We start from the raw sequence: 21,587 nt of genomic DNA, 5'->3' as shown, positions 1-21,587 counted from the left end.
AGCAGGATTTGAATCAACTTAGTGTGTTGGATTGAGAGGGAGACCCTTCGATCTTAAATTCATCCTGGCCCATCCTTCCCTGAGATCATAGTAAGTTTTAGGTGAGGGCTTATCTATGTGTGCTATGCCAGGACAGGGGTGGAGGTGGGTTGTTAGTAGGGAGGGGCAGTATAGTGCCCTGGAAACCACTTGGGTTTTGGACTTGGGCAGGACTGGTTCCACACTCAGCTTACTGACCGTATGACCTTGAGAAGTCACTGGTTTCTTTGAACCATAATTTACTTACATGTAAAACTGAAAAAGAGTGCCTCCCTTACAGAGTTGTCACAAGGATTAGAGATAATGGGTGAAAAAACATCAAATATGGTGTTTGATAGGTGCTCAATAAATGGCAGCTATCATTGTAATGATCACAGTTCTCTCTTTGGAGGTACCAGTGATAATGGTAATTGTATTGATTTGCCATTGGTAGTGGTGAAACAAAGCATGGTGTTAATTGCATCTTTCCAGAGACAAAGAAACATGACAATAGATGTACACTCTTAAAACTTGTCTATAGTGACTTTCATTTATTCATATGCTTACATATGGGTTCCTCTTCCTGTAGAATCAGTTTGGAGTGTAGGTATTTTTCACATTATTGATGTTGTGTATCATATTTGGTTCTCAGAAGTTATGTGTAACTTCAGAGTTATGTGATGCTTTTCAGAAAGTATATTACTCATGATCTTGAACCCTTTGGTATGTTTAAGGTTAGCTATGTAATTTTGAGTCTTATTAATGAATAGTAGGGTTTGGCCTGCATTTTCTCTTTGGCAAAACCCATATATTTTTTTCCCCTTAATTGCTCACATATTGCTGGAAGTTAAATAGCTGGAAGCTTTTGACAATTAGTTGTTTGTCATTTGAACGCTAGCCCTTAAGGCTTTGAAAATTCTGTGATCTGTTCCAAGAGGTTTGGTGATTTCTACTCCCTTTAATTACATTGCGTGTGATAGGCATAATCGCTTGCATGCATAATAGCTTTTTCTTGCAATATAGTGAAAAATTTTGAGTGTATTTGAAGTAGTATCAGGGATCTTCATTTAAGTTAAAATCCAACTGATTTAATGTTAACATTTGCAGAAAATTCAGTTGCGTCGGCAGTCAAATGACCTGTGTTCAGCGAAATTTACACTTGAACCACAGTATCAGTTATATTACGACTTACTTCTCTACCAGCAGCCCACAGGTTTCTTTCAATGTATATTATAAAATGCAGCCAGGTTTCAGATGTATCTTAAAACTATGCATCTTAAAATAGAGGAAATGTAGTATCTTACTATTATGATGACTTTAAGTGTCTGTGGCTGGGCCCAGGCAGCTTGCTTGTTGGAAGTTTGAAAGTATGGGTTCTGCGGCCAGAATAACTGAATTCAATCCTGGCTCCACTACTTTAACAAGCTGAGTGATCTTGGGCCAGTTATTCATCTCCTACCAGAATGTATACACCATGTATAGTCAGGAATTTTGACTATCTTATGCTTGCTTCTAGAGTGGTGTCAGGTCCATGGTAGATACCAAAAAATATTTGTTGAAGGAGTGAATAAAAGAACCTAAGTCTCAGTTTTCTCATCTGTGAAGGCGGGTAATGACAGTGTAGCATCTATCTTATAGAGCTCTTCTGAGGATGAAATGAGGTGATACATGTAACCATTGACTGGGGCCTTTCTCAAGGGGAAGCTCTTCCCGGGTCCCATATTGGTCTGGGTGGTCGGCGTGACCTGCGGCTCTGTGCCAGGCAGGAGCTGAGGTGGTAGCTGTCTCTGGGTCGCCAGCACCCCCAGCACCATCTGGGCCTCTCTGAGGGCTCAGGTGCTGTTCTTCCTCCAAGAGCACTTGCTTTTGCCCACGACTCATCCCCTTCACTACGCTCAAGCTCCTTGAGGGCTGTGAGGGTACCTTAGCCATCTCTGTGTCACGCACAGTCCTGACACAGAGCCCTGGGAGGCACTAGGAGGTGCTCAGCAGACGTTCCCTGAGGGAGTGAAGAGGCAGACTGGGGCTGGGCTCTGCCCTGAGCCAGCTGATATTATGGGGATAATTTTAATATTTTTCCAGAGAATAAGGAGAAATGTGGGAACTAGAGGTCGGAGGGAGGCATGGATCTTTGCCATTTTCTCTCCTGTTTTTCCTCCGTGTGGTTTTTGTTTTAAAATTCCTGTTGTTTGAGAGAGGACAAGTGGATGTGGTAGGAATCACAAAATCACTAGTTCTTTGGTTAGGACTTTCCTCCCCTCTCCCCTGCTTACCCCTGCCCAGTGAGAGGGAAAACACAGAGAAGCAAGCCCCTCCCAGGCACCCGATTCTTTCCTATGGGAGGTGTCGCAGGGTTAGAGCTAACCCTGTGAGCAGAAAGCCTGTTTTTTGCATACGCTTTGAGACACGAAGTTCAGCTGTCACCATGGGCAGCCTCATTGACCCAGGGGCAGGATAAGCAACCTTCCAGGACAAACACACTGCAAGGAGAAGAGATATGACTCCTGCGTTCTACTGCAGTTTTGCCACCGAGTTGCTGGTTATTGGACTTTTCGGAATCTTTGCTTTCCTAGCTGGTAAATATCTTTCTACTTCTCAAGAATTCCGTGCCTTCTTATGAAACACTATTGAGGCTTCTCAGAGTAAGAACTAACGGGGAAATGGCCACATGTTAGATACAGGTCAGGAAGGAATTGGTTGAGTTTCTTCAAAAAATTAAATTAGTGCCAAGTATGTGTTATAATGAGAAGAACAGGTTAGTTTCTCTCTGCATGATCACATTTTTATGTACTTTTATCTCCTAAAACTCTCATCAGGGGACAAATTCTGATATTTTATCTCCTGGAAGGGATTGGACCTTGTCTCCTGGGATCATTAGTGTTGCAGGCTCTCCTGTCTGAATGCCTAGCCTCTCCCGCCAGCACCGGTGGTCGGTCTGGGGTGTGGGCAGGAGCTCCTCAGCCGGTAGGCTGGGCTTCAGTGCTTGCTGCTGAGGCATCATTCAGCGCCCAAAGAAGTACATCCTGTGCTTAGGCCGAGCTGTTGGCAGCCCTGCCACACTCTGAGGTCAGCATTCGAGTTGCCAAATCCTCAGCTGCAGACAATGATGTGGCCTGGGCCCCTGAGTCAGTGTTACCCTTCTTACTGCTCTCCTTTGGAGAGCACAGTTCAGTAAGTGCCTATGACGGGCGGGAGTACCACCACGCTAGGACCAAAACTCTATCTTGGCTGCTCACTGTGACTATTTCACACATCGTTGAAAAAAAGCTCGGAGTAAGTGAGCTTGGAGTAAGCTCAGAGACATGAGCAAATGCAAAGTGCACGGTTCAACTTTGTACAAAGTGCAACACCCACAAAGCCAGCACCCAGATCAAGGAACAGAGCTCCAGGCCTTTCCTCCCAGTCACTGCCCCCCATCCCGAGACGCCAAGCTACTATTCTGACTTCTCAGTAGATCAGTTTTGCCAGTTTTTGAACTCTGTATAAATGGAATCCTGGTGTGTGCATGCTTTTGTGCCTGACTTCCTTTACCCAGCATACTGTTTTGCATATCATTTCTAATGCATACAACGGCTCTCAAGGCCATTTGGAGAGGAGGAGACTAAGGCTTATTGACAATAGACAGCTCTGTGATTTGAAGCTGACTGTGTCTGCCACCCAGGCCCCTGGTCTTTATTAATGAACCCCCACCCCGATGGGGAGACCCTTACTCATTACTGTTCAAGAGCTTGTTGGGAGTTCCCTGGTGGCCTAGTGGTTAGGACTCTGGGCTTTCACTGCCACGGCCCGGGTTGAATCCCTGGTTGGGATCCCGTGAGCTGTTGGACCTTTCTCCTTGCCAGTGAAGGGCTCCCCCCTTTACTCAGTGTGCGGGAACATCTGGCTTGGCTGTCTCAGTGACTTAGGGGGTGGGGTAGAAGGATCAGGTTCATCTGGTATTTTCTGGCCAAGGCTTGTGCTTATGTTGGAGGTGTGACCCGAGGACGTTGAAATCCAATTTCCTCCATCTCCTTTCCACATAGCAACCTCGTAGCACTCAAGAAATTGGTTCTGGAACATGAAGCGGTGAGGAAATGATGCTATTTCTTTGTCTAAAAGTGAAACCCTAAGCGTGCCGTGTGGGCAGCCAATTATTTCATCGTGGGGCCCATGAAAAGTATTTTCATCTGAGTAGACATCACCCTGTCTCATGATTGAGGCCACAGGGTCTCTGCTTAGATTTTACAGACCAGGGGTTGACACAGTTTTCCTTTAAAGGGCCAGACAGTAAATATTTTAGGCTTTTGTGGGCCACAGAGTCTCAGTTCAGCTCTGCTGTTGAAGTGTGAAAGCCGCCATAGATGATTTGTCATGAGTGAGTGTGGCTGTGTTCCAGGGAAATTTTATTTACAAAAACAGGTGCATGTGGCCTGTTGGCTGAGGTTTGCCAGCTGGGTAGCTGCTGAGAATAACGGGTAAGAGCCTGAGCCCTGGAGATGGGCTTGTGTGGGCCCAGCCCTGCTGCTTTCTGCCTCTGGACTTGGATGAGTCAGTCAATAAGGGGCAGGAGTGTCTACTCAGTGGCCGTCATGAGAGTCCATGGTTACAGTGTCTCTGGGGAGTGTGGCTCAGGGCCTGACACAGCATGGACATGAACTGCTGCTGCTGCTACCTGTTGCCCCTTTGCCTTGGCCAGTCCTTTGATGGCAGGGGCCGTTGGGAGCGATTTTAGGCACATAGGCTAGTTGGAAGTTTATTTGCTTATTTTCCAAGCATGACGTCTAAATGAAGAAAATATGCGGCCTTCTCTAGCTGCTGAGAAGGTCACCGTTGCTGCCGAGTGCTGTGGCTTTCACAGCTGAGTAGGTAAACAGTGCAACTGAGTGGAACCAGTTAGACAAGTCAAGCCAAAAATAAAGATAAGGTTAAATATCAACGTCATTAGACTCAGCCTGCTTTGCAGCTTTTATAGCAAAGACTAAGCTGGTTGACAGGGAAGGGCGTGATCGGTAAATCCTACCTACTCAAGGCCTTGCAGTTCATTCTTCATGAAAGCTTTCTCAACCAGTCACCTGGCATTGTGCTCAGCGGCAGGAAGTGCAGAGACAGAGCTGGTATACTTCTCACCCTGCAAGAGTTACAGTCCAGTAAAGGGAAGTGGAAGGAAGTGTGGGTAACCACAGTGCAGGGCAGAACAGAACCATGGCTGCTCACCTCCTAACGCAGCAAAAGCAAGGAGTCTCCAGCATCCTTTGGTCTGTGGCCTGGCTCTGCCCTCCCCACCAAGATACCAGCCTCTGCTTCCCCAGTCCTGCTGTCTGTTCCAGCCTGCTTCCATGCTTATTCTGAACTCATTTGTCCATTCATTCATTAAAACATATTTGAGTGTGTGTTATGCGCCAGCAAGTAAGACAAGGTCCCTGTTTCAGGGATCTTCAGGGCTACTTGAAGAAACACACAACTGTTTACAAAATAATGTGATAAGGGTGAGACACATAGCTCTGTTACAGTTAATAATTAAAAAAAAATGAACTAGACAAGGAGAATTTCCATGGTGTGTGTGTGTGTCTATGTTTGTACACATATAGGTTATTTTATATAGAAATGGTAGCAAACTATACATACATACTGCTCCTTCCCTTCTGTTCCATTCCATTCATCTCTCTTCCCTTCCCTTCCCTTTCTGACGGATTCCTTCCTGATATCTTGTTCAATCTGAGTATGCTTAGCCTGACTTAAGTATATGTTTAGGAAATAGGGCCAAAGCATTATTAACATATCAATACACACAAAAATATAGTTAGGGTGAGAAAAATTGGAGGTTTTTTACCCACCCCGGGAGATATAGCTTTCAACTTTGAATTTTGAAATTGTAAATTTTGTTGTAGGATTGAGGTCAAATCGAGAAATTAATTGAGAACAATCAACGTTATACCACGCAGGAGATAGCTGACATAGCTCAAAATATCCAAATCAAGCACTGAAAATCATTTACACCAGTTTGGTTGTGTCCTTTTCTTCTCCCTTCCACTTTTTATTTTGAAAAATTCCAAACCTATACTAAAGTTGGAAAGAATGAACATTCATATACTCTTTACCTAGATTCACCATTTGTTAACGTTGTGCTTCACTTGCTTTCTCTTTCTCTCTCTCTCTACTTAATCTTTTATTTTGCTGAACCATTTGACAGTAAATTGCAGACATCATGACACTTTACCCGTAAGTATTTTAGCTTGCACCTCCTAAGAACAAGGAAATTCCCTTTTCTAGCCATAAACCATTATCATACCAAAGAAATATCTAGTCAGCATTCAAATTTCCTAACAGTCTCAGAAAAAGTCTTTCATGGTTGTTTCTTTTTAATCCATGATTCAAACAAGGATCATGCCTCCCATTTAGTTCTCATGTCTCTAAATCCCCTTAATCTAGAACTATCTCCCTGCCTTTTTTTTTTTTTTAAGTGGTTTTCATAATGCTAACAGTTTCGAAGAATCCAGGACACCTGTGTTGTAGAGTGTCCCACACATGGAGTTGTCTGATTGTTTCCTCACTATAGGATTCGGGTTAAACATTTTAGAAAGAATACTACCTAGGGGATGCTGTTTCCCTCTCATTAAATCACATTCAGGAATGTATTGGGTTGGCCAAAAGGGTCGTTCGGTTTTTTCCATAAGATGGCTCTAGTAGCACTTAGTTTTTTGTTTTTCTTAAGATTTATTATTTATTTATTTTTAAAATTTATTTTTGGCTGCATCGGGTCTTGGTTGTGGCACATGGCATGTTTGTTGAGGCATGCGGGATCTTTCATTGCAGCATGTGGGCTCTTTGCTGCGGCGCGTGGGCTTCTCTCTAGTTGTGGCATGTGGGTTTTTTTTCTCTCTCTTTAGTTGTGGCACACGGGCTCCAAGGTGCGTGGGCTCTGTAGTTGTAGCGTTCGGGCTCCAGAGCATGTGGGCTCTGTAGTTTGAGGCACGCAGGCTCTCCAGTTGAGGCGCACAAACTCAGTAGTTGTGACACACAGGCTTAGTTGCCCTGCAGCATGTGGAATCTTAGTTCCCTGACCAGGGATCGAACCCACATTCCCTGCATTGGAAGGCGGATTCTTTACCACTGGACCACCAGGGAAGTCCCACTTAGTTGTCTTTAACTTCATTTGAAACAATTTTGTTAGATTGTATTGTGACAGCTGTCATATTTGCATGCATTAAAAAAAAGAAGACATCAAAATTGGTGAATTTTTGTGTAGCCATTTTAATATTGAAGATGGAAGGAGAAAAGCAACATTTTCAGCATATTATGCTTTCTTATTTCAAGGAAGGTAAAAACCAACTGAAACGCAAAAAGAAGGTTTGTGCAGCGCATGGAGAAGGTGCTATGACTGATCGAACATGTCAAAAGTGGTTTGTGAAGTTTTGTGCTGGAGATTTCTCACTGGATGATGCTCCACGGTTGGGTAGACCAGTTGAAGTTGATAGCGATCAAATTGAGACATTAATTGAGAACAATCAACGTTGTATTACGTGGGAGAGAGCTGACTTATTCAAATACCCAAATCAAGTGTTGAAAATCATTTGCATGAGCTTGGTTGTGTTCATCGCTTTGATGTTTGGGTTCCACATAAATTAAGCGAAAAAAACCTTCTTGACCACATTTCTGCATGTGATTCTCCACTCCAATGTAATGAAAATGTTCTGTTTTTAAAGCAAATTGTGATGGGCAATAAAAAGTGGATACTGTACAATAATGTGGAATGGAAATGATCGTGGGGCAAGCGAAATGAGCCATCACCAACCACACCAAAGGCCGGTCTTCATCCAAAGAAGGTGATGTTGTGTATATGGTGGGATTGGAAGGGAGTCCTCTATTATGAGCTCCTTCCGGAAAACCAAACAATTAATTCTCACAAGTACTGCTCCCAATTAGACCAACTGAAAGCAGCATTCAACGAAAAGCCTCCAGAATCAGTCAATAGAAAATGCATAATCTTCCATCAGGATAACGCAAGACCACATGTTTCTTTGATGACAAGGCAGAAACTGTTACAGCTTGGCTGGCAAGTTCTGATTCATCAGACATATTCACCAGACAGTGCGCCTTCGGATTTCCATTTATTTAGGTCTTTACAAAATTCTCTTAATGGAAAAAAATTCAATTTCCTGGAAGACTGTGAAAGGCACCTGGGACAGTTCTTTGCTCAAAAAGATACAAAGTTTTGGGAAGATGCAATTATGAAGCTGCCTGAAAAATGTCAGAAGGTAGTGGAACAAAACGGTGAATATGTTGTTCAATGAAGTTATTGGTGAAAATGAAAAATGTGTCTTCTATTTTTACTTAAAAGCACTTTTTGGCTAATACAATAATATAAATTTGTCCTATTTATTAGTGGTGCTGACTTTGACCACTTGTTAAAGGTGGTATCTGTCAGATATACCCGTTTGAAGCACCCCCACTCTCCCCATGTAATGAATAAGTAATCTGTCAGGTGACACTTTGAGAACCGTGAATATCTTTTTTCCCAACAACTTTTCACCCAATGATTTCAGCATCTATGGACGATCTTTGCTGAATCAGTTATTACATTGGTGGTTGCAAAACAATGTTTTTCTTATTCTGTCATCCCTTTTACCTTATTAGAAGACATTTTTCTGGGAAGAGCAGCCCTTCCCACACTTTTTAAAGTGTCCTTACGGACTCATGGACTCCTTTTTTATTTTTTGGGTTATGATTCATTACTATCCTTTTCTTTTAACTAAAAGTATTTTAAATTGAGGTACGATTTACACCCAGTGAAATGTATAGATATTAAGTGTAAAATTAGAGTCATTTTGACAAATGCCTATGCTTACATAGCTCCTGCCCTATCAAGATAAAGAACATATCCATTACCAGAAGAAGTTTCCTTTGGCCCCTTCCCAGTCAGTGCAGAACTGATTTCTTCATTCTTCTTTTTGATGTTTAAATTGTCCCAGACGTCGGCAATGAAAAAGCGCCATCTAGCTCGCTCTGTGTCTGTTCGTCGTGTCTCCCTTAATCTTTGAGCACTTTCTTGCTTTCTGGCGCAAGAAAGTGTTTTGTCTTATTACTACTTGTTATTGTTATTATTGTTTTTTAAGAGCTGAAAATATCCCATGCTATCGATACTAGTTTAATAATTTCTCCACTAGTGGATTTTGGATTGTTTCCTTTTTTATCCTGTTACAAAAACGCTGCAGCAAACATCTTGGAACACATATTCTTGCACCACTTTTGTGAATGTTTTTGTTGACTAGCGCTCTAGAATTGATATTTCTAGGTCAAAGATATGCACATTTGAATTTTTGATTGATATTGCCAAATTCTTCCTTCCCTTCTTAAGCCGCGTTAGTTAAGTTTCCATTAACAGTGGTGGTTTCCTCGCTGTCTTACCAACACTGAAGTTTATGTGTCTCTGTGTATATGGTGGTGCAGAGTTTGAATTTGAACTTAACCTTGAGTAAGGCAAACATCCAAACCATAGATTCCCCTTTTTGCTTCGAAGCCCCATTTTGATTTGTATAGAAATGAAATCTCTCCTCAAAGGAGAGGTTTGACCCAAGGAGAAATTTTTGCCATTTTCTGTCATTCAGTGTCACATTCACCATTACAGCCAGCTTTTGCAGAGGATATCTTTATTGTTTTTATTCTGCATTAAATGAACATGGGAGATAGATGAAGAGACGGGGGTGTGTGATGGGGATGATGATATTGCCCCCAGGGCTTCTGGTCCTCTTGGACAGTCTTTGTAAAATTTGGTTCAGTTACTGCTCTGTATTTCTACCCTGAGGTAACTATTGGAATTGATTTTTGTTTTGCGATGAACCTTGATGATGCTGTGTTTGGGGTAGCAGGTTTTTCTTAGCGTACCTGTGTGTGTGTATGAGAGAGAGAGAGCACTCTCTGACGTCAGATAGTAGAGACTTTGTGTTTTTGTTTTATTTTAAGTATTAAATTTAAAGGTGTTTACATTAGCCTAAACACCTTTGTGGATGACTTGTAACTTTTCTTTCTTTTTTCAGGTTGAAGAAGTTGTTTGAAAGCTGTTTAAAGTTAATGCCTCTTTGCAAAAGTTACCTATGTTGATTTTCCTTACAGGTATTTGAAGCTGTGATTTCATGGATCAATTACGAGAAAGAAACCCGTTTAGAGCACATGGCAAAGCTGATGGAACACGTCCGTCTCCCTCTCTTACCGAGGGATTACCTTGTCCAGGTGAGTGCTATGTGAAGAACCAAGCGCTTCCCTGCTCGCCCAGGCCTCCTAGGAGTAGCAGTGGGCAACCCCGGTTGTATGGAGTGGTGAGTTTCCTGGGTCCTTTCTGTGGAGTGAGGGCACCAACCCACTGGGTTCAGTGTGAGGCATGGTAGTGTAAGGTTTAAGAGCATAGGTTTGAGAATGAGACACTAAGGTTTAGTTCCTCCTCTTCTACTTCTTAGCTTTAAGCCTCAGTTTCTTTTTCTCTAGAAGGGAAATTATACTAGAGCCCAGCAGTGTTGTTGTGAGGACCAAAGGAGCTGTAAGGATGCGGTTCAGGTGTTAGCATGGAGCTGGGGATGACACATGTTCAACAGAAGTTATTAGCTGTTTTTGTTGTACAGAACTGAAGCAAGAAGGGTCATTTCCATCATGTTTCTATGTTCCCTTCTTGCCTTCGTGTTAGGCAACTTGGGGCCCAATTCAGGACTGTAAAAACCAGCTCTTCGCAAGTGCCTGGAATACATACTGCGTCTGCTTCCTCTAAAACATGGTGCCACATATTTTCTCATTTAATCCTTGTAACAACCCTGTGAGCAGAGGTTAAAATCCCCTTTTTACGAATGTGGGCTTTTGAGGCTTACGGAGGTTGGGATTTATCTGGAGTCACCAGCTAGTAAGTGGCAGGGTTAGGATTCAAATCCAAGTCTGTCTGGCTCTAGACCACCCACCTTCCCTAAGCAGGCGCCACATTTAATACTCTCTCTTCTGTTTGTATATTTTACATGACTTAACTTTGTAGTGTCAGTGGCATTAGATGTTTTCCAGGCAGGCAGAGGATAAAACTTAAATAGACAAATAACAAGTGCCAAGGCAGTAGGCCAGCCCTCAGCCATCCTCAAGAAGTCCCTGGGAGGAATGGCAGATGTGAAGCCGGGATAAGAGTAGGTTCAGCAGCCCAGCAGCTGAGCTCCGTCACTTCTTGACCGTAAGACACTGGGCGAATCCTCAGCCTTGCTAAGCCTCTGTCTTCTCATCTGGTGAAAATAGCCCCTACCCTTATAGGGTCGTTTGGGGTTAGAATGAGATAAACCATGTAAAGCCTACAACCCTGTGTTCAGTGATATCTCTATGGTCTTCACGACCGTTGGTAGTAGCGGGAGAGAGTATCCTTACCAGCACTTATAAAGTCTTCATCTTGTGGTGCTGTTGATCACAGGCCTCAGGAGTCAGTGGAATGGTCTCTGAATCTCTGAACCTCAGCCCTCTTCTCAGGGGCCGGGGCGTGTATTCTCAAGCCTTCATACATGCCCTGCGTTTTACACTTTGGATGGTACCACTGCCACCTGGTGGCCGCACATCCTTCGTGTAGGAGAGGCCCCCTCAGCAGAGGCACCGAACCCACCTGAGCTCCCTGTGTCAGAGCCAAACCTCCCACTATCCTGAGTGGGGCCTGACCACTGGTGAAGGCGGACACCTGGCCTCCAGCACAGTCTCACTTTCACAAGGAGGAAGGGCGGCTTGTGGACTTTGGTTCCGGAGAAAGCTAAAGGGGCTTTAGATACCCCTGCGCACAACCTCCGTCAGGTACCCACAATGGAAATTTAATGAAGACTTTAGGAAATAGTTTCTGGGTTATTAGAGCAAGGTCAGGTTTAGATCTGGAGAAGGAGGAGCTCAGAGACAATGTGCATGAGAACTGTTGTGTGGGACATTTTTTTTTTTTTTCCAGAACACCTCTGGAAGGAGATGTTTCATTAACACTCATTTTCTCCAATAAAGATGTTAAAAAACAACAACAACCCCCTCCCCCCAAAAAACCATTCATTTGACCTTGAAACGTCAAACTAGTCTAACCACTGGGGACAGCTGATGGTAGAGGAGGAGGCTGAGAGGAAGGAAAGCTCTGGGAAGACCTGTACCAACCCTGACTTCTGGGGGAGTTGTTTTGTTGTTGTTTTCTTTTAATAGCTAACCTTTATTAGGCTTTTATTAAATATTTACAAATATTGTGCCAAGTGTATAACATGCCATATCTTATTTAAAAATTTGTCCTTGTGATAAAATATGTACACTATAAACTTCATCATGGTAACCATTTTAAGTGTACAGTTCAGTGGCATTAATTGCATTCACTGTGCTGTACAACCATACCCATTTCTAAAACTTTTTCATCATCCCAGATTGAAACTCTGTACCCATGAAGTACTAACCCTCTCAGGGAGCTTTTCATTCAAGCCGAATGAGTTCTTTGGGAGAAGTAGCTACTCATGCATTTTTCCTTCTTCCCAAGCTTTTAAAGAGATCCTCTCCCACCCTTTTTCATTTTTAACTGACCCCAAACGTTTATGATTTGTCCCTACCTGCCTCAATCCCTCAGTAGGAGGGGAAAAAAAACCTTCCAAGAAAATGGAGTGTCCCTGGGGATAGTCTGTGGGGAAGGAGGTGTCCAGAGATAACAGAGGCGCCCTCACTGATCCTTCTTTTCCTGCCATCTCCAACACTACCCAGCAGGTGATGGCCCTGGCCGCATTCCCGTTCCTAGTTACAGGTGGGGGACCCAGGAGCGGCTCAGCCAGGCCTGTGCATGACAGCTCAAGGACTGAGATAATTGAGGTGGGGAGGCCCTTCTCATTCTCTGACTGGACCTGAGGGCCTCTGGGTCAGAACCCTTGTCTTGTGCATCATTTTCTCCCCGGGGTCCAGTACTGAGCTGCCCAACCAGGAGACATTCAATCACTGTTAGCTGCTGAATGGAATTGACCTTGCCAACAGCTCCCAAACACTCCAGCAAAGAAGACATGAAGTAGCCTCTGAAGACCACACTACCCCTTACAGATATGCCACGTAGCAATCTGACCTGTGCCCAAGGGTGGAGATTTGAGAGTCAGAGTACCAGCATGGTTCATCCTTAGCTTTGCTTGTGAAATATTTAGGCCCACACTTGCTGAGCACCTGCTTAAGTCCTTGGCTCTAGAATAAGGCATGAAGAAGCCACAGCCCCAGCTTAGATGCAGTCCAAGTGGAGGTCAGTTGGTGGGACTTTTGTGCAGGACATTCTTTCTGCTCTGATACCACTGCTTTGTTGGAGAGTGCCGCACTGGACACTTCTCCCTGAGGCTTGCACTGTAAGATAATGAATATGAATTCTTCTTCTTGAATATCACCTTATTATACCCAGTGCCTCCAAAGGTTGGCCGATGCATCCCACCGTTTTCCTCTTTCCCTCCCTCTCCTTCTCTCAAATATCTGGCCATTTGCCTTAAACATTATAATACATTCTAACCAGAAGGCATGTGGAAAGAAGCTTTAGGGACAATCAGTTGTCTTTGTTTTGCATAATCTCGTTAAGCCTATAAACAAACAAACAAACACAACCTATGAGGTTGTGGGGGACTTTAATATGCCCATCTTACATCTTACAGATGAGGAAACTGAGGATCAGAGGAGTTAAGTGGTAGAGCTGGGATTTGTATCCCTGCCTGCTTGATGCCAGAGCTTAATCACCTACTCCATTGTTCTCTTGAGATGCAGGAGGTGGGCACTAAGCTGTAACTCTGTGGACCTTTGTCTTAGGGTCTGAGATGGTGTGGTATGGGAACGAATGAGTGTGAGAGTACAGGAATGACTCAGCCCAGGGAGATGGCTTGGGAAATGGGGCCGAGTTCTGCACCAGGATCACCTATGGGTTATTACCTCTAGACAGTTGAAGAAGAAGCTTTGATAAAGAATAACAACACCTGTAAGGACTTCCTCATCGAGGCCATGAAATATCATCTTCTCCCTCTGGATCAGAGGCTCTTGATTAAAAACCCAAGGACGAAGCCCAGGACTCCAGTTAGCCTGCCCAAGGTAAGCCCCAGCCCAGTCACTGCCAAGAGTTGGAACTGTGATCTGGGAAAATGGCCTTGTACTCCTGTCTCCAAGTCTCTCCTCACCCATGGCTGCCCTGCATCTCGGTTGTATTTACCACCTAGGAGATGGAGTCTGCTGGTTCCTCGTGAATCTGCTGGTACCTCTCTCTTCCGGGGTCTTCCTTTCCTAAGGGTTTCAAGGTAACCTTCACTGTCACCAGGAAGGATTGTGAATAACTCAGGTCTCTTTCTTCTTCCCTTCCTGTTTTACACCATGGTTTGGGCTCTGTTTCTTTTGGAAGCAGAGGAGTAGCTGGGTGGGTCTTGACCTAGTGATGGCCACAGCAGTCCTCTTTCTAGGCCATTCTTTGAGTCAGAACAGTCCTAGTCTGGTTTCTCCCCTCATCACAGAGCCATAAAGGACAATTAGGGCTGCCAGAGGAGAAAGGGGCCCTTAAGGAGTCCTACAGGTAAGGAAGTGGGGGAAAGAATGGGGGAAATGAGAGCGTGTGAGGGGGCAGGCAGTGGGAGGGAAGGATGAGCGTAGGAGGGGACACCATGATGGAAGGTCTGTGCTGGGTACTGGCTCTCTGGTTCCCTGCAAGTCCCCTCCCCTCCGTGGTCCTCAGGTTCCTCACATGTAGAATGAAGGATGCTGCACTAGATGGTCTCTCAAGGCCTTTCTACCTTGGCATTCGAGTCGTCTTTCCAGGATCCTAACATGAAGTCTAGGGGGAGGTCCCAGCCAACCCAGGAGGAAGGGTAGAGGAGAGGAATGAGTCGTGTTGGCTCATCCACTACAATTAGGCAGCACCCAGGGATTCCTTGCCTTGTCCTTCTCTTCCTCTTTGCGGTTGGCTGCCTTACTCCCACCTGCTGCTTCCAGGAAGGGTTTCACGGGGCTAGAGAAGCATGTTGTCCAAGACCAGATATTTGGATTTTCCAAGGTTTGCTTCTCTCCACTCTGCTCTGTGACCCCAGATCATGGAGAACATAGTGGTTGCAATGTGAACAAAGGTTAAAATGTCCCAGATAATAATATAAGCAGCTGACATTTATTGAGTACTTACTGTGTGCCAAGCAGTGAGCTGAAGATATCGTATAGAAAGTACAGGCAGTTATCCTAGTTCAGGAAGGAGGAAACTGAGGATCAGAGAGATTAACTGACTTGCCCAAAGTAAACACAGCTAATGTGGTGGAACCAGGGTTTTTTGGTTTTGTTTTAATAAATTTATTTATTTATTTTTGGCTGCGTTGTGTCTTCATTGCTGCGCGTGGGCTTTCTCTAGTTGCGGTGAGCGGGGGCTACTCTGTTGTGGTGCGTGAGCTTCTCATTGCGATGGCTTCTCTGGTTGCAGAGCACGGGCTCTAGGTGCACGTGCTTCAGTAGTTGTGGCACGCGGGCTCAGTAGTTGTGGCACATGGGCTTAGTTGCTCCGCGGCATGTGGGATCTTCCCAGACCAGGGCTCGAACCCCTGTCCCTTACATTGGCAGGCGGATTCTTACCCGCTGTGCTACCAGGGAAGCCCCCTGGAATCAGGTTTTGAATTGAGTCTTTCTCCCGCTCCAAACCTGTTCTTGAACCCTTACCATCCTGTACCTGCTCCACCTTTGTAAACCTGATTTTTACCTACCTGTCTGCCTCCTGTTGCACAGTGCCAGGTAGGAGGGGCAGCCACAGGGCATGGGTCTCAGCCTTGGGACCATTTGCCTTATTGCATGTTGATGCGTTTTGTTTTGTTGGAACATTGCATCAAAACTTCATCTTTTTCAAAATGAAAATAACTTAGCTTTCTTTGATTATAGAAATGTATGCTCATTGTAGATTATTAAAAGGATTTCAAAATAAAGTAAAAATCACCTGAAATCCTTCCACCCGGGGACAGTCACTGCTATCATTTTGATGAATTTTCTTCCAGACGTATCTCTGTGCACTTATTCACAAATAGGTCAAACTGTACACTTTTAGATAAATGGACTCTTGCTACACAGATTGAAATCTTTTTCTCTTACTCAACCAGATGCTACAGACTGCATTCAATGTTATCACTATGGGTAAAAACAGCATTTAAATTGTAATAGGTGCATGGCATTTAATTATATTTATGTGCTATTATTTATGTAACTGTCATCTATTGATGGGCCTTGCAATAATTTCCATTTTTTAAAATATCTAAGCATATATGTGTCAAATATCCTTTAAAAGATGGCATCTTGTTTTGGTTTGCATTTCTTTAATTGTGAGTAAGATTAATCTTGGTTTCAAAGGATTATTGGCATTTGTATATTTGGGAGGTGTGGAAATTCCCTGTTCATGTCCTTTGTCCATTTTTCTGTTAGACTGTATTTTTTTAATTAATGGTTTTTACATGCTCTTTTTAAAGAGTTTAGGCCCTTGTATGTGTTTTACATATTTTTTTCTTAGTTTGTAGTTTGTCTCTAAACTTGTTTGTAACATTTTGAATCCCGAAAAATAATAAGTAGTCAAATTAATCTATCTTCTGCTTTATAGCTTAGGTTTTGCTTAGAAATGTTTTCCCTGCTCTGAGATTTAAAAAAAAAATACTCTGTGTTTTCTTCAAGTACTTTTATGATTTCTGTTTTATGTTTGAATCTTTGATGCACTTAGAATTTGTTTTGGTGTAAAGAGTGAGGGTAGGAATTCAGGTTTATTTGTATTGCAGATCATGAGGCTGTTGCCTCAAAGTTATCTTATTAAATAATCTCTCTCTCCCATGGACTTGAATATCACCCTCATTATGATCTAAATTTCTACCAGCTTTGTGTCTGGAGAATATTGATTCTAAGGTGCACTGTTGTTTTGTGTGCAGGCGGTTTTTTTATATCCCGGGTTTTCAGCTGGCCTTATTGCTTGTCTGTGACTTTTCTCTTTGAAAACTGAGGTTCTCATCCTATCTAATATCAGGTTAATGACGTCTTTTCCTGGGGAGTGTATTCTGGAGCTAAGGAAATGGTGCAGAGCTGGCCCATTTTCTTTGTGTGGTGACCCTACCCAGTGGCCTCTCCTTTTCTAGGCTCCATGTCTGGCTTTTACAGCACACACCCATGAAAAGACAGTTTTGAAAATCAAAGCCAAGTTTGTATCTGAGCCTGGACTAAGCATGCTTGAGACAACCCTCCCCCCACCCCCCGCTCCCCACCTCTGCAACATACCTTGTGTCCCTTCCCAGATATTGAATCTATAATTGAGAAGAGTCCACCCCCTGTTTCAGGAGGCCAAAGTTGTCCCCCTGTCGCCTCTACTCCTTAGGAACCATTTATTTTCCAAATGAAAATGTTTAGGTTTCTGAGCACATGGCCTTCTGCAGGCGACTGACTTCCTTTGAATCTGTTGAAGGAATTTAAAAAAAGGCGTTGCTGCTCTTTGCCTCATTGTTCCCCCAGCTTTAATCCTTAAATGATTTAAGGTTATATTGTCCATGCTGCTTCTCAGCCTCTACTCCTGTCACCATTGTGTGGGCACTTGAATTAACAAGATCTCCACTGTGGGTTTGAGGAGTGGGGTGTGCTGAGGGGAGCTGTCACTTTGAGGATTATGGACTGTGCCTTATCTCTTTAAATCATGATAATAATAGGTCAGTGCTAGTCATATCCTTACTTTACAGAGTTTAATCAGAGAGGTTAAGTAACTTGCCTAGTAATACAGCTAGTAAGTGCAGAGCTGGGGTTTGAACAAGGTCTGTTCCACTCCAAAGTCTTGTACCAAACTGCCTTCAGGGACAGGTTTTCACGTTTTGGTGGCAGATAAAAAAAGATTCTTTTCTTTCTCTTCCTTTTCTTTTCTCTTTTCTTTCTTGTCACTTCCCTCTCCCTATTTTTCCTTCCTTCCTCCCTCCCTCCCTCCCTTCCTTCCTTCTCTTCATCTTTCTTTTTTTTCTTTCGCATCAAAATATTCTTTAATTAAAGCTCTATCATATCTCATTCATCTCATTGAGATGCATTTCTAATACATTTACTTCTTTTTTTTTAAGTTAGTACTTTATATTTCTAGAGCAGTTTTAGATTCATAGCAAAATTGAGGGGGGGACTTCCCTGGTGGTCCAGTGGTTAAGACTCTACGCTCCCAGTGCAGGGAGCCTGGGTTCAATCCCTGGTCAGGGACTAAGATCCTGCATGCTGCAACTAAAGATCTCCTGTGCCACAATGAAGATCCTGCATGCAGCAACAAAGATCCTGTGGGCTGCAACTAAGATGTGGCGCAGCCAAATAAATAAATAATTTTTTTTTTTTTTTCTGGTACACGGGCCTCTCACTGTTGTGGCCTCTCCCGTTGTGGAGCACAGGCTCCGGACGCGCAGGCTCAGCGGCCATGGCTCACGGGCCTAGCCGCTCCGCAGCATGTGGGATCTTCCCAGACTGGGGCACGAACCTGTGTCCCCTGCATCGACAGGTGGACTCTCAACCACTGCGCCACCAGGGAAGCCCCAATAACTATTTTTTTAAAAATTGAGGGGAAGGTACAGAGATTCCCCATATATCTTCTGCCCCCACACATGCATAGCTTTCCTCATTATCAACATCCCATATTTTTAAAAATTCCTATTTATTGAGGTACAATAATTTATTCACAGTAAAATTTGCTCTTTTTAAAAAGGGATGCAGTTTGATGAATTTTGACAAATGCACGCAGTCATATAGCCACCATTCTCATCAAAATATAGAATATTTTAATCACTCCAAAAATTTCCCTTGTGCTGCTTTGTAGTCAAGCGCCTTCTCCCACCCCCAGCTCCTGACAGCTACTGATCTGATTTCTGTCCTTACAGTCTTCTCTTTTCTAGAATGTCATAAATGTATTGTAATTATGCCATATGTAGCCTTTTGATCTTGCCTTATTTCTCTTTGCATCATGTTTTTGAGATTCATCCATGTTGTTTCATGTATTAAGAGTTAATTCCTTTATATTGCTAAGGAATATTCCATTGTATGGATGGACTGTAATTTGTTTATCCATCTACTGGCTGATGGACATTTGGGTGTTCAGTTTTTGGCTATTACAAATAAAGCTGCTTTGAACATTCACTAACAGATTTTTGTGTGGACAAGTATTTTAATTTCTCTTGGGTAAATACTTTAAATTCTCTTGGGAGTAGGATTGTTGGGCTGAATGGTAACTGTAAGTTTAACTTTTTAAGAAGTTGCTAAACTGTCTTTCAAGATGACTGTGCCATTGTGCTTTCCCATCAGCAACGTATGAGAGTTCTTGTTACTCAACTGTCTCACCACTCCTTGTATTACCTATTTAAAAAAAATTCGGCCATTCTAGTAGGTATGTGGTCGTATCTCACTGTGGTTTTAATGTGCATTTCTCTAATGATTAATGATGTTGAGCATCTTTTCATGTGCTTATTTGCCATTTGTTTGTCTTCTTTGGTGAAGTCTTTGTTCAAATCTTTCCCCATTTAAAAAATTATTTTCTACTTATTGAGTTGTAAGAGTTCTTTATAGGTCTGGCCAACTCAAAGTCTTTGCTTTTGACCATCACATGATACTAACCCCACAAAAATGATAGTAGCAGGTCTAATTGCTGAGCACGTGCCAAGCGCTGAGCTGAGTGATTTACATTTATTATCTAATAAGATTTTCAAAATTGTCGTTATCCCCCTTTTACACATGGGGAAGTTGGATCTCGGGTTATGTCACCTACTCGCTGCATTTCAGATTACCCTAACCTTGGTGGCTTGACACAGCAAACGTTTGTTATCTTAGTTTCTATGGGCAGGGATCCTGGAAAGGCTTAGCTGGGTCATCCTGGCCCAGGGCCTCTCGTGGGGTTGTAGTTGAGCTGCTGGTTGGGACAGCAGTCACCCCCAGGCTTGTTTGGGGAGGATCTGATTCTAAGCTTACGCTTGTGGTTGCTTGTAGGTATCAGTTCCCCACCCCACAGGCCTCTCCATAAGCTGCTCGGGTGTCCTCATGACATGGCAGCTGGCTTCCCGAGAGTGAGTGATTCTACAGCAAAAGAATGAGAGCGCACGCCCATGACAGAAGCTGTAGTCTTTAAATAACCTTCTCTCAAAGTGATGTCCCATCACATCTGCTGTATTTTATTTCCTGGGTACGAGTCAGCAAGTCTACCCCACACTCAAGGGAGGGGGTGGTGATTAAGTTCCATGTCTTGAGTGGAGGAATATCAAAGAATTTGCGATGTATCTGGAAGCACAGCTAGTAAATAGCTAAGCTGAGATTTAAGTCCAGGGTGACTGACTTCAGACCTTGCCTCCACATTTCACAAAAGCATTTTAGCTGAGTACTGGGTAGAAAGAAACCTGATTCCTACCCTCTGAGGACTTTTAAGAAGTCCCTCTGAGAAAGTAAGGTAGAAATATACAAGTGGCCAAATAAAAGGAGGAAGAAGAGACGTTGAGAGACAATGGGGCTACTTGGAGGAGTGGCCACAGGAATTCCAAGGGCCAGCTGGCTTGTGCTTTCATGAATTCAGTCCAAGTTGGCTTTCTGACAGAGCTGACTTTGGGAAACAAAGGGGTGGAGAGAGATTTGCACATTGTTCTCAGCAATTCTCAGCAGAGAACCTGTTTGCCAGCCAAACCTCCTCCCTGAAAGAAACAAGATTCTGCCTTGAGATAGCTGCAGAGGCTAAGAAGGGTGTTTTTTTCTTGTGCCATATATGCATTGATCATACTGACATATTCAAGCCAGAACAGCTAATAGCATCATCTGGGCTCCCACACGTTCACCACCCAGCACTTTCCCTGAGGCTGGGTTGCCATGGACAACCAGGGGCTGACTCCCAGCCACTCACGATACTCCTCCATTACCTTGTGCTGCAGATGGCAGCAGAGAAATGAGGTTCCAGGAAGATGCAAATAAACCCTTTGGAGATGTACTGAATCTGGCACTTTTCACTGTCATTTCAGTGCAGTTGACATCTTTATTCAACTCTTTAAAATGACACCAAAAAGCCATTAAGCCATTTGGGCTGGAAGTGGGTGGCTTCCTCCTGAGTTGGTCTGTCCTGCCTTCAGAAGACAGTGTTGGAAACAAGGCTGTTGGCAGGGTGGGTAGGATGACTTCTCACCTGGGCCAGGCCCACGGATGGACACTGCTCCTCCCGCATCTCGGTCCTTTAAATGGACCCAGGCAAGACCCTGAGAAACACCCTGGGGTCCTGAAAACCCCCCGTCATTATCCCTGGAATTACTGGCGCTCACTTTCCCGTTCACAGATCATAAGCGTCCTTTTCTACCATTTGTTGGGAATCTGTTTTAGCAGCTGCTTTAAATGGTAGTAATGATGCTGGTGTTGATCTAATAATAGAAGTTAACATTTAGTGTGTGCTGTTTACCGAACGCTGTGCTAAATGCTTTATATCATTTAAGCCTCCTGACACCCATGGGAGAAACATCCTATTATCCTGATATTTTAGGTGATGGAAGCGAGCTTGGCAAGGTTAAGTGCCTGCCCAGATTCACACAGCTAGTTAGTGACGGGGGGGGGGGGGCTGGTATTTAAGCGCAGGTGTGTCTGACTCCAAAGTCCGTTTC

General features: G+C 43.7%; 1 protein-coding gene across 2 annotated transcripts in view; it reads left to right on the top strand.

The window, feature by feature from the left end:
* The window catches only part of KLHL3 (kelch like family member 3), a 110,095-nt gene that overhangs the window by 64,949 nt on the left and 23,559 nt on the right, over positions 1-21,587 (top strand). For both annotated transcript variants that reach the window (XM_060143664.1, XM_060143665.1), the window contains exons 7-8: positions 10,108-10,224; positions 13,909-14,058. In XM_060143664.1, coding sequence (XP_059999647.1) covers positions 10,108-10,224; positions 13,909-14,058 — 267 coding nt within the window. The remainder of the gene's footprint in view (positions 1-10,107; positions 10,225-13,908; positions 14,059-21,587) is intronic.

Source organism: Lagenorhynchus albirostris, chromosome 3 (assembly GCF_949774975.1).
Source record: "Lagenorhynchus albirostris chromosome 3, mLagAlb1.1, whole genome shotgun sequence".
In the NCBI taxonomy this organism is placed as follows: Eukaryota; Metazoa; Chordata; class Mammalia; order Artiodactyla; family Delphinidae; genus Lagenorhynchus; species Lagenorhynchus albirostris.
The sequence above is the reverse complement of the archived record's forward strand: the minus strand, read 5'-3'. Positions and strand labels throughout refer to the sequence as shown.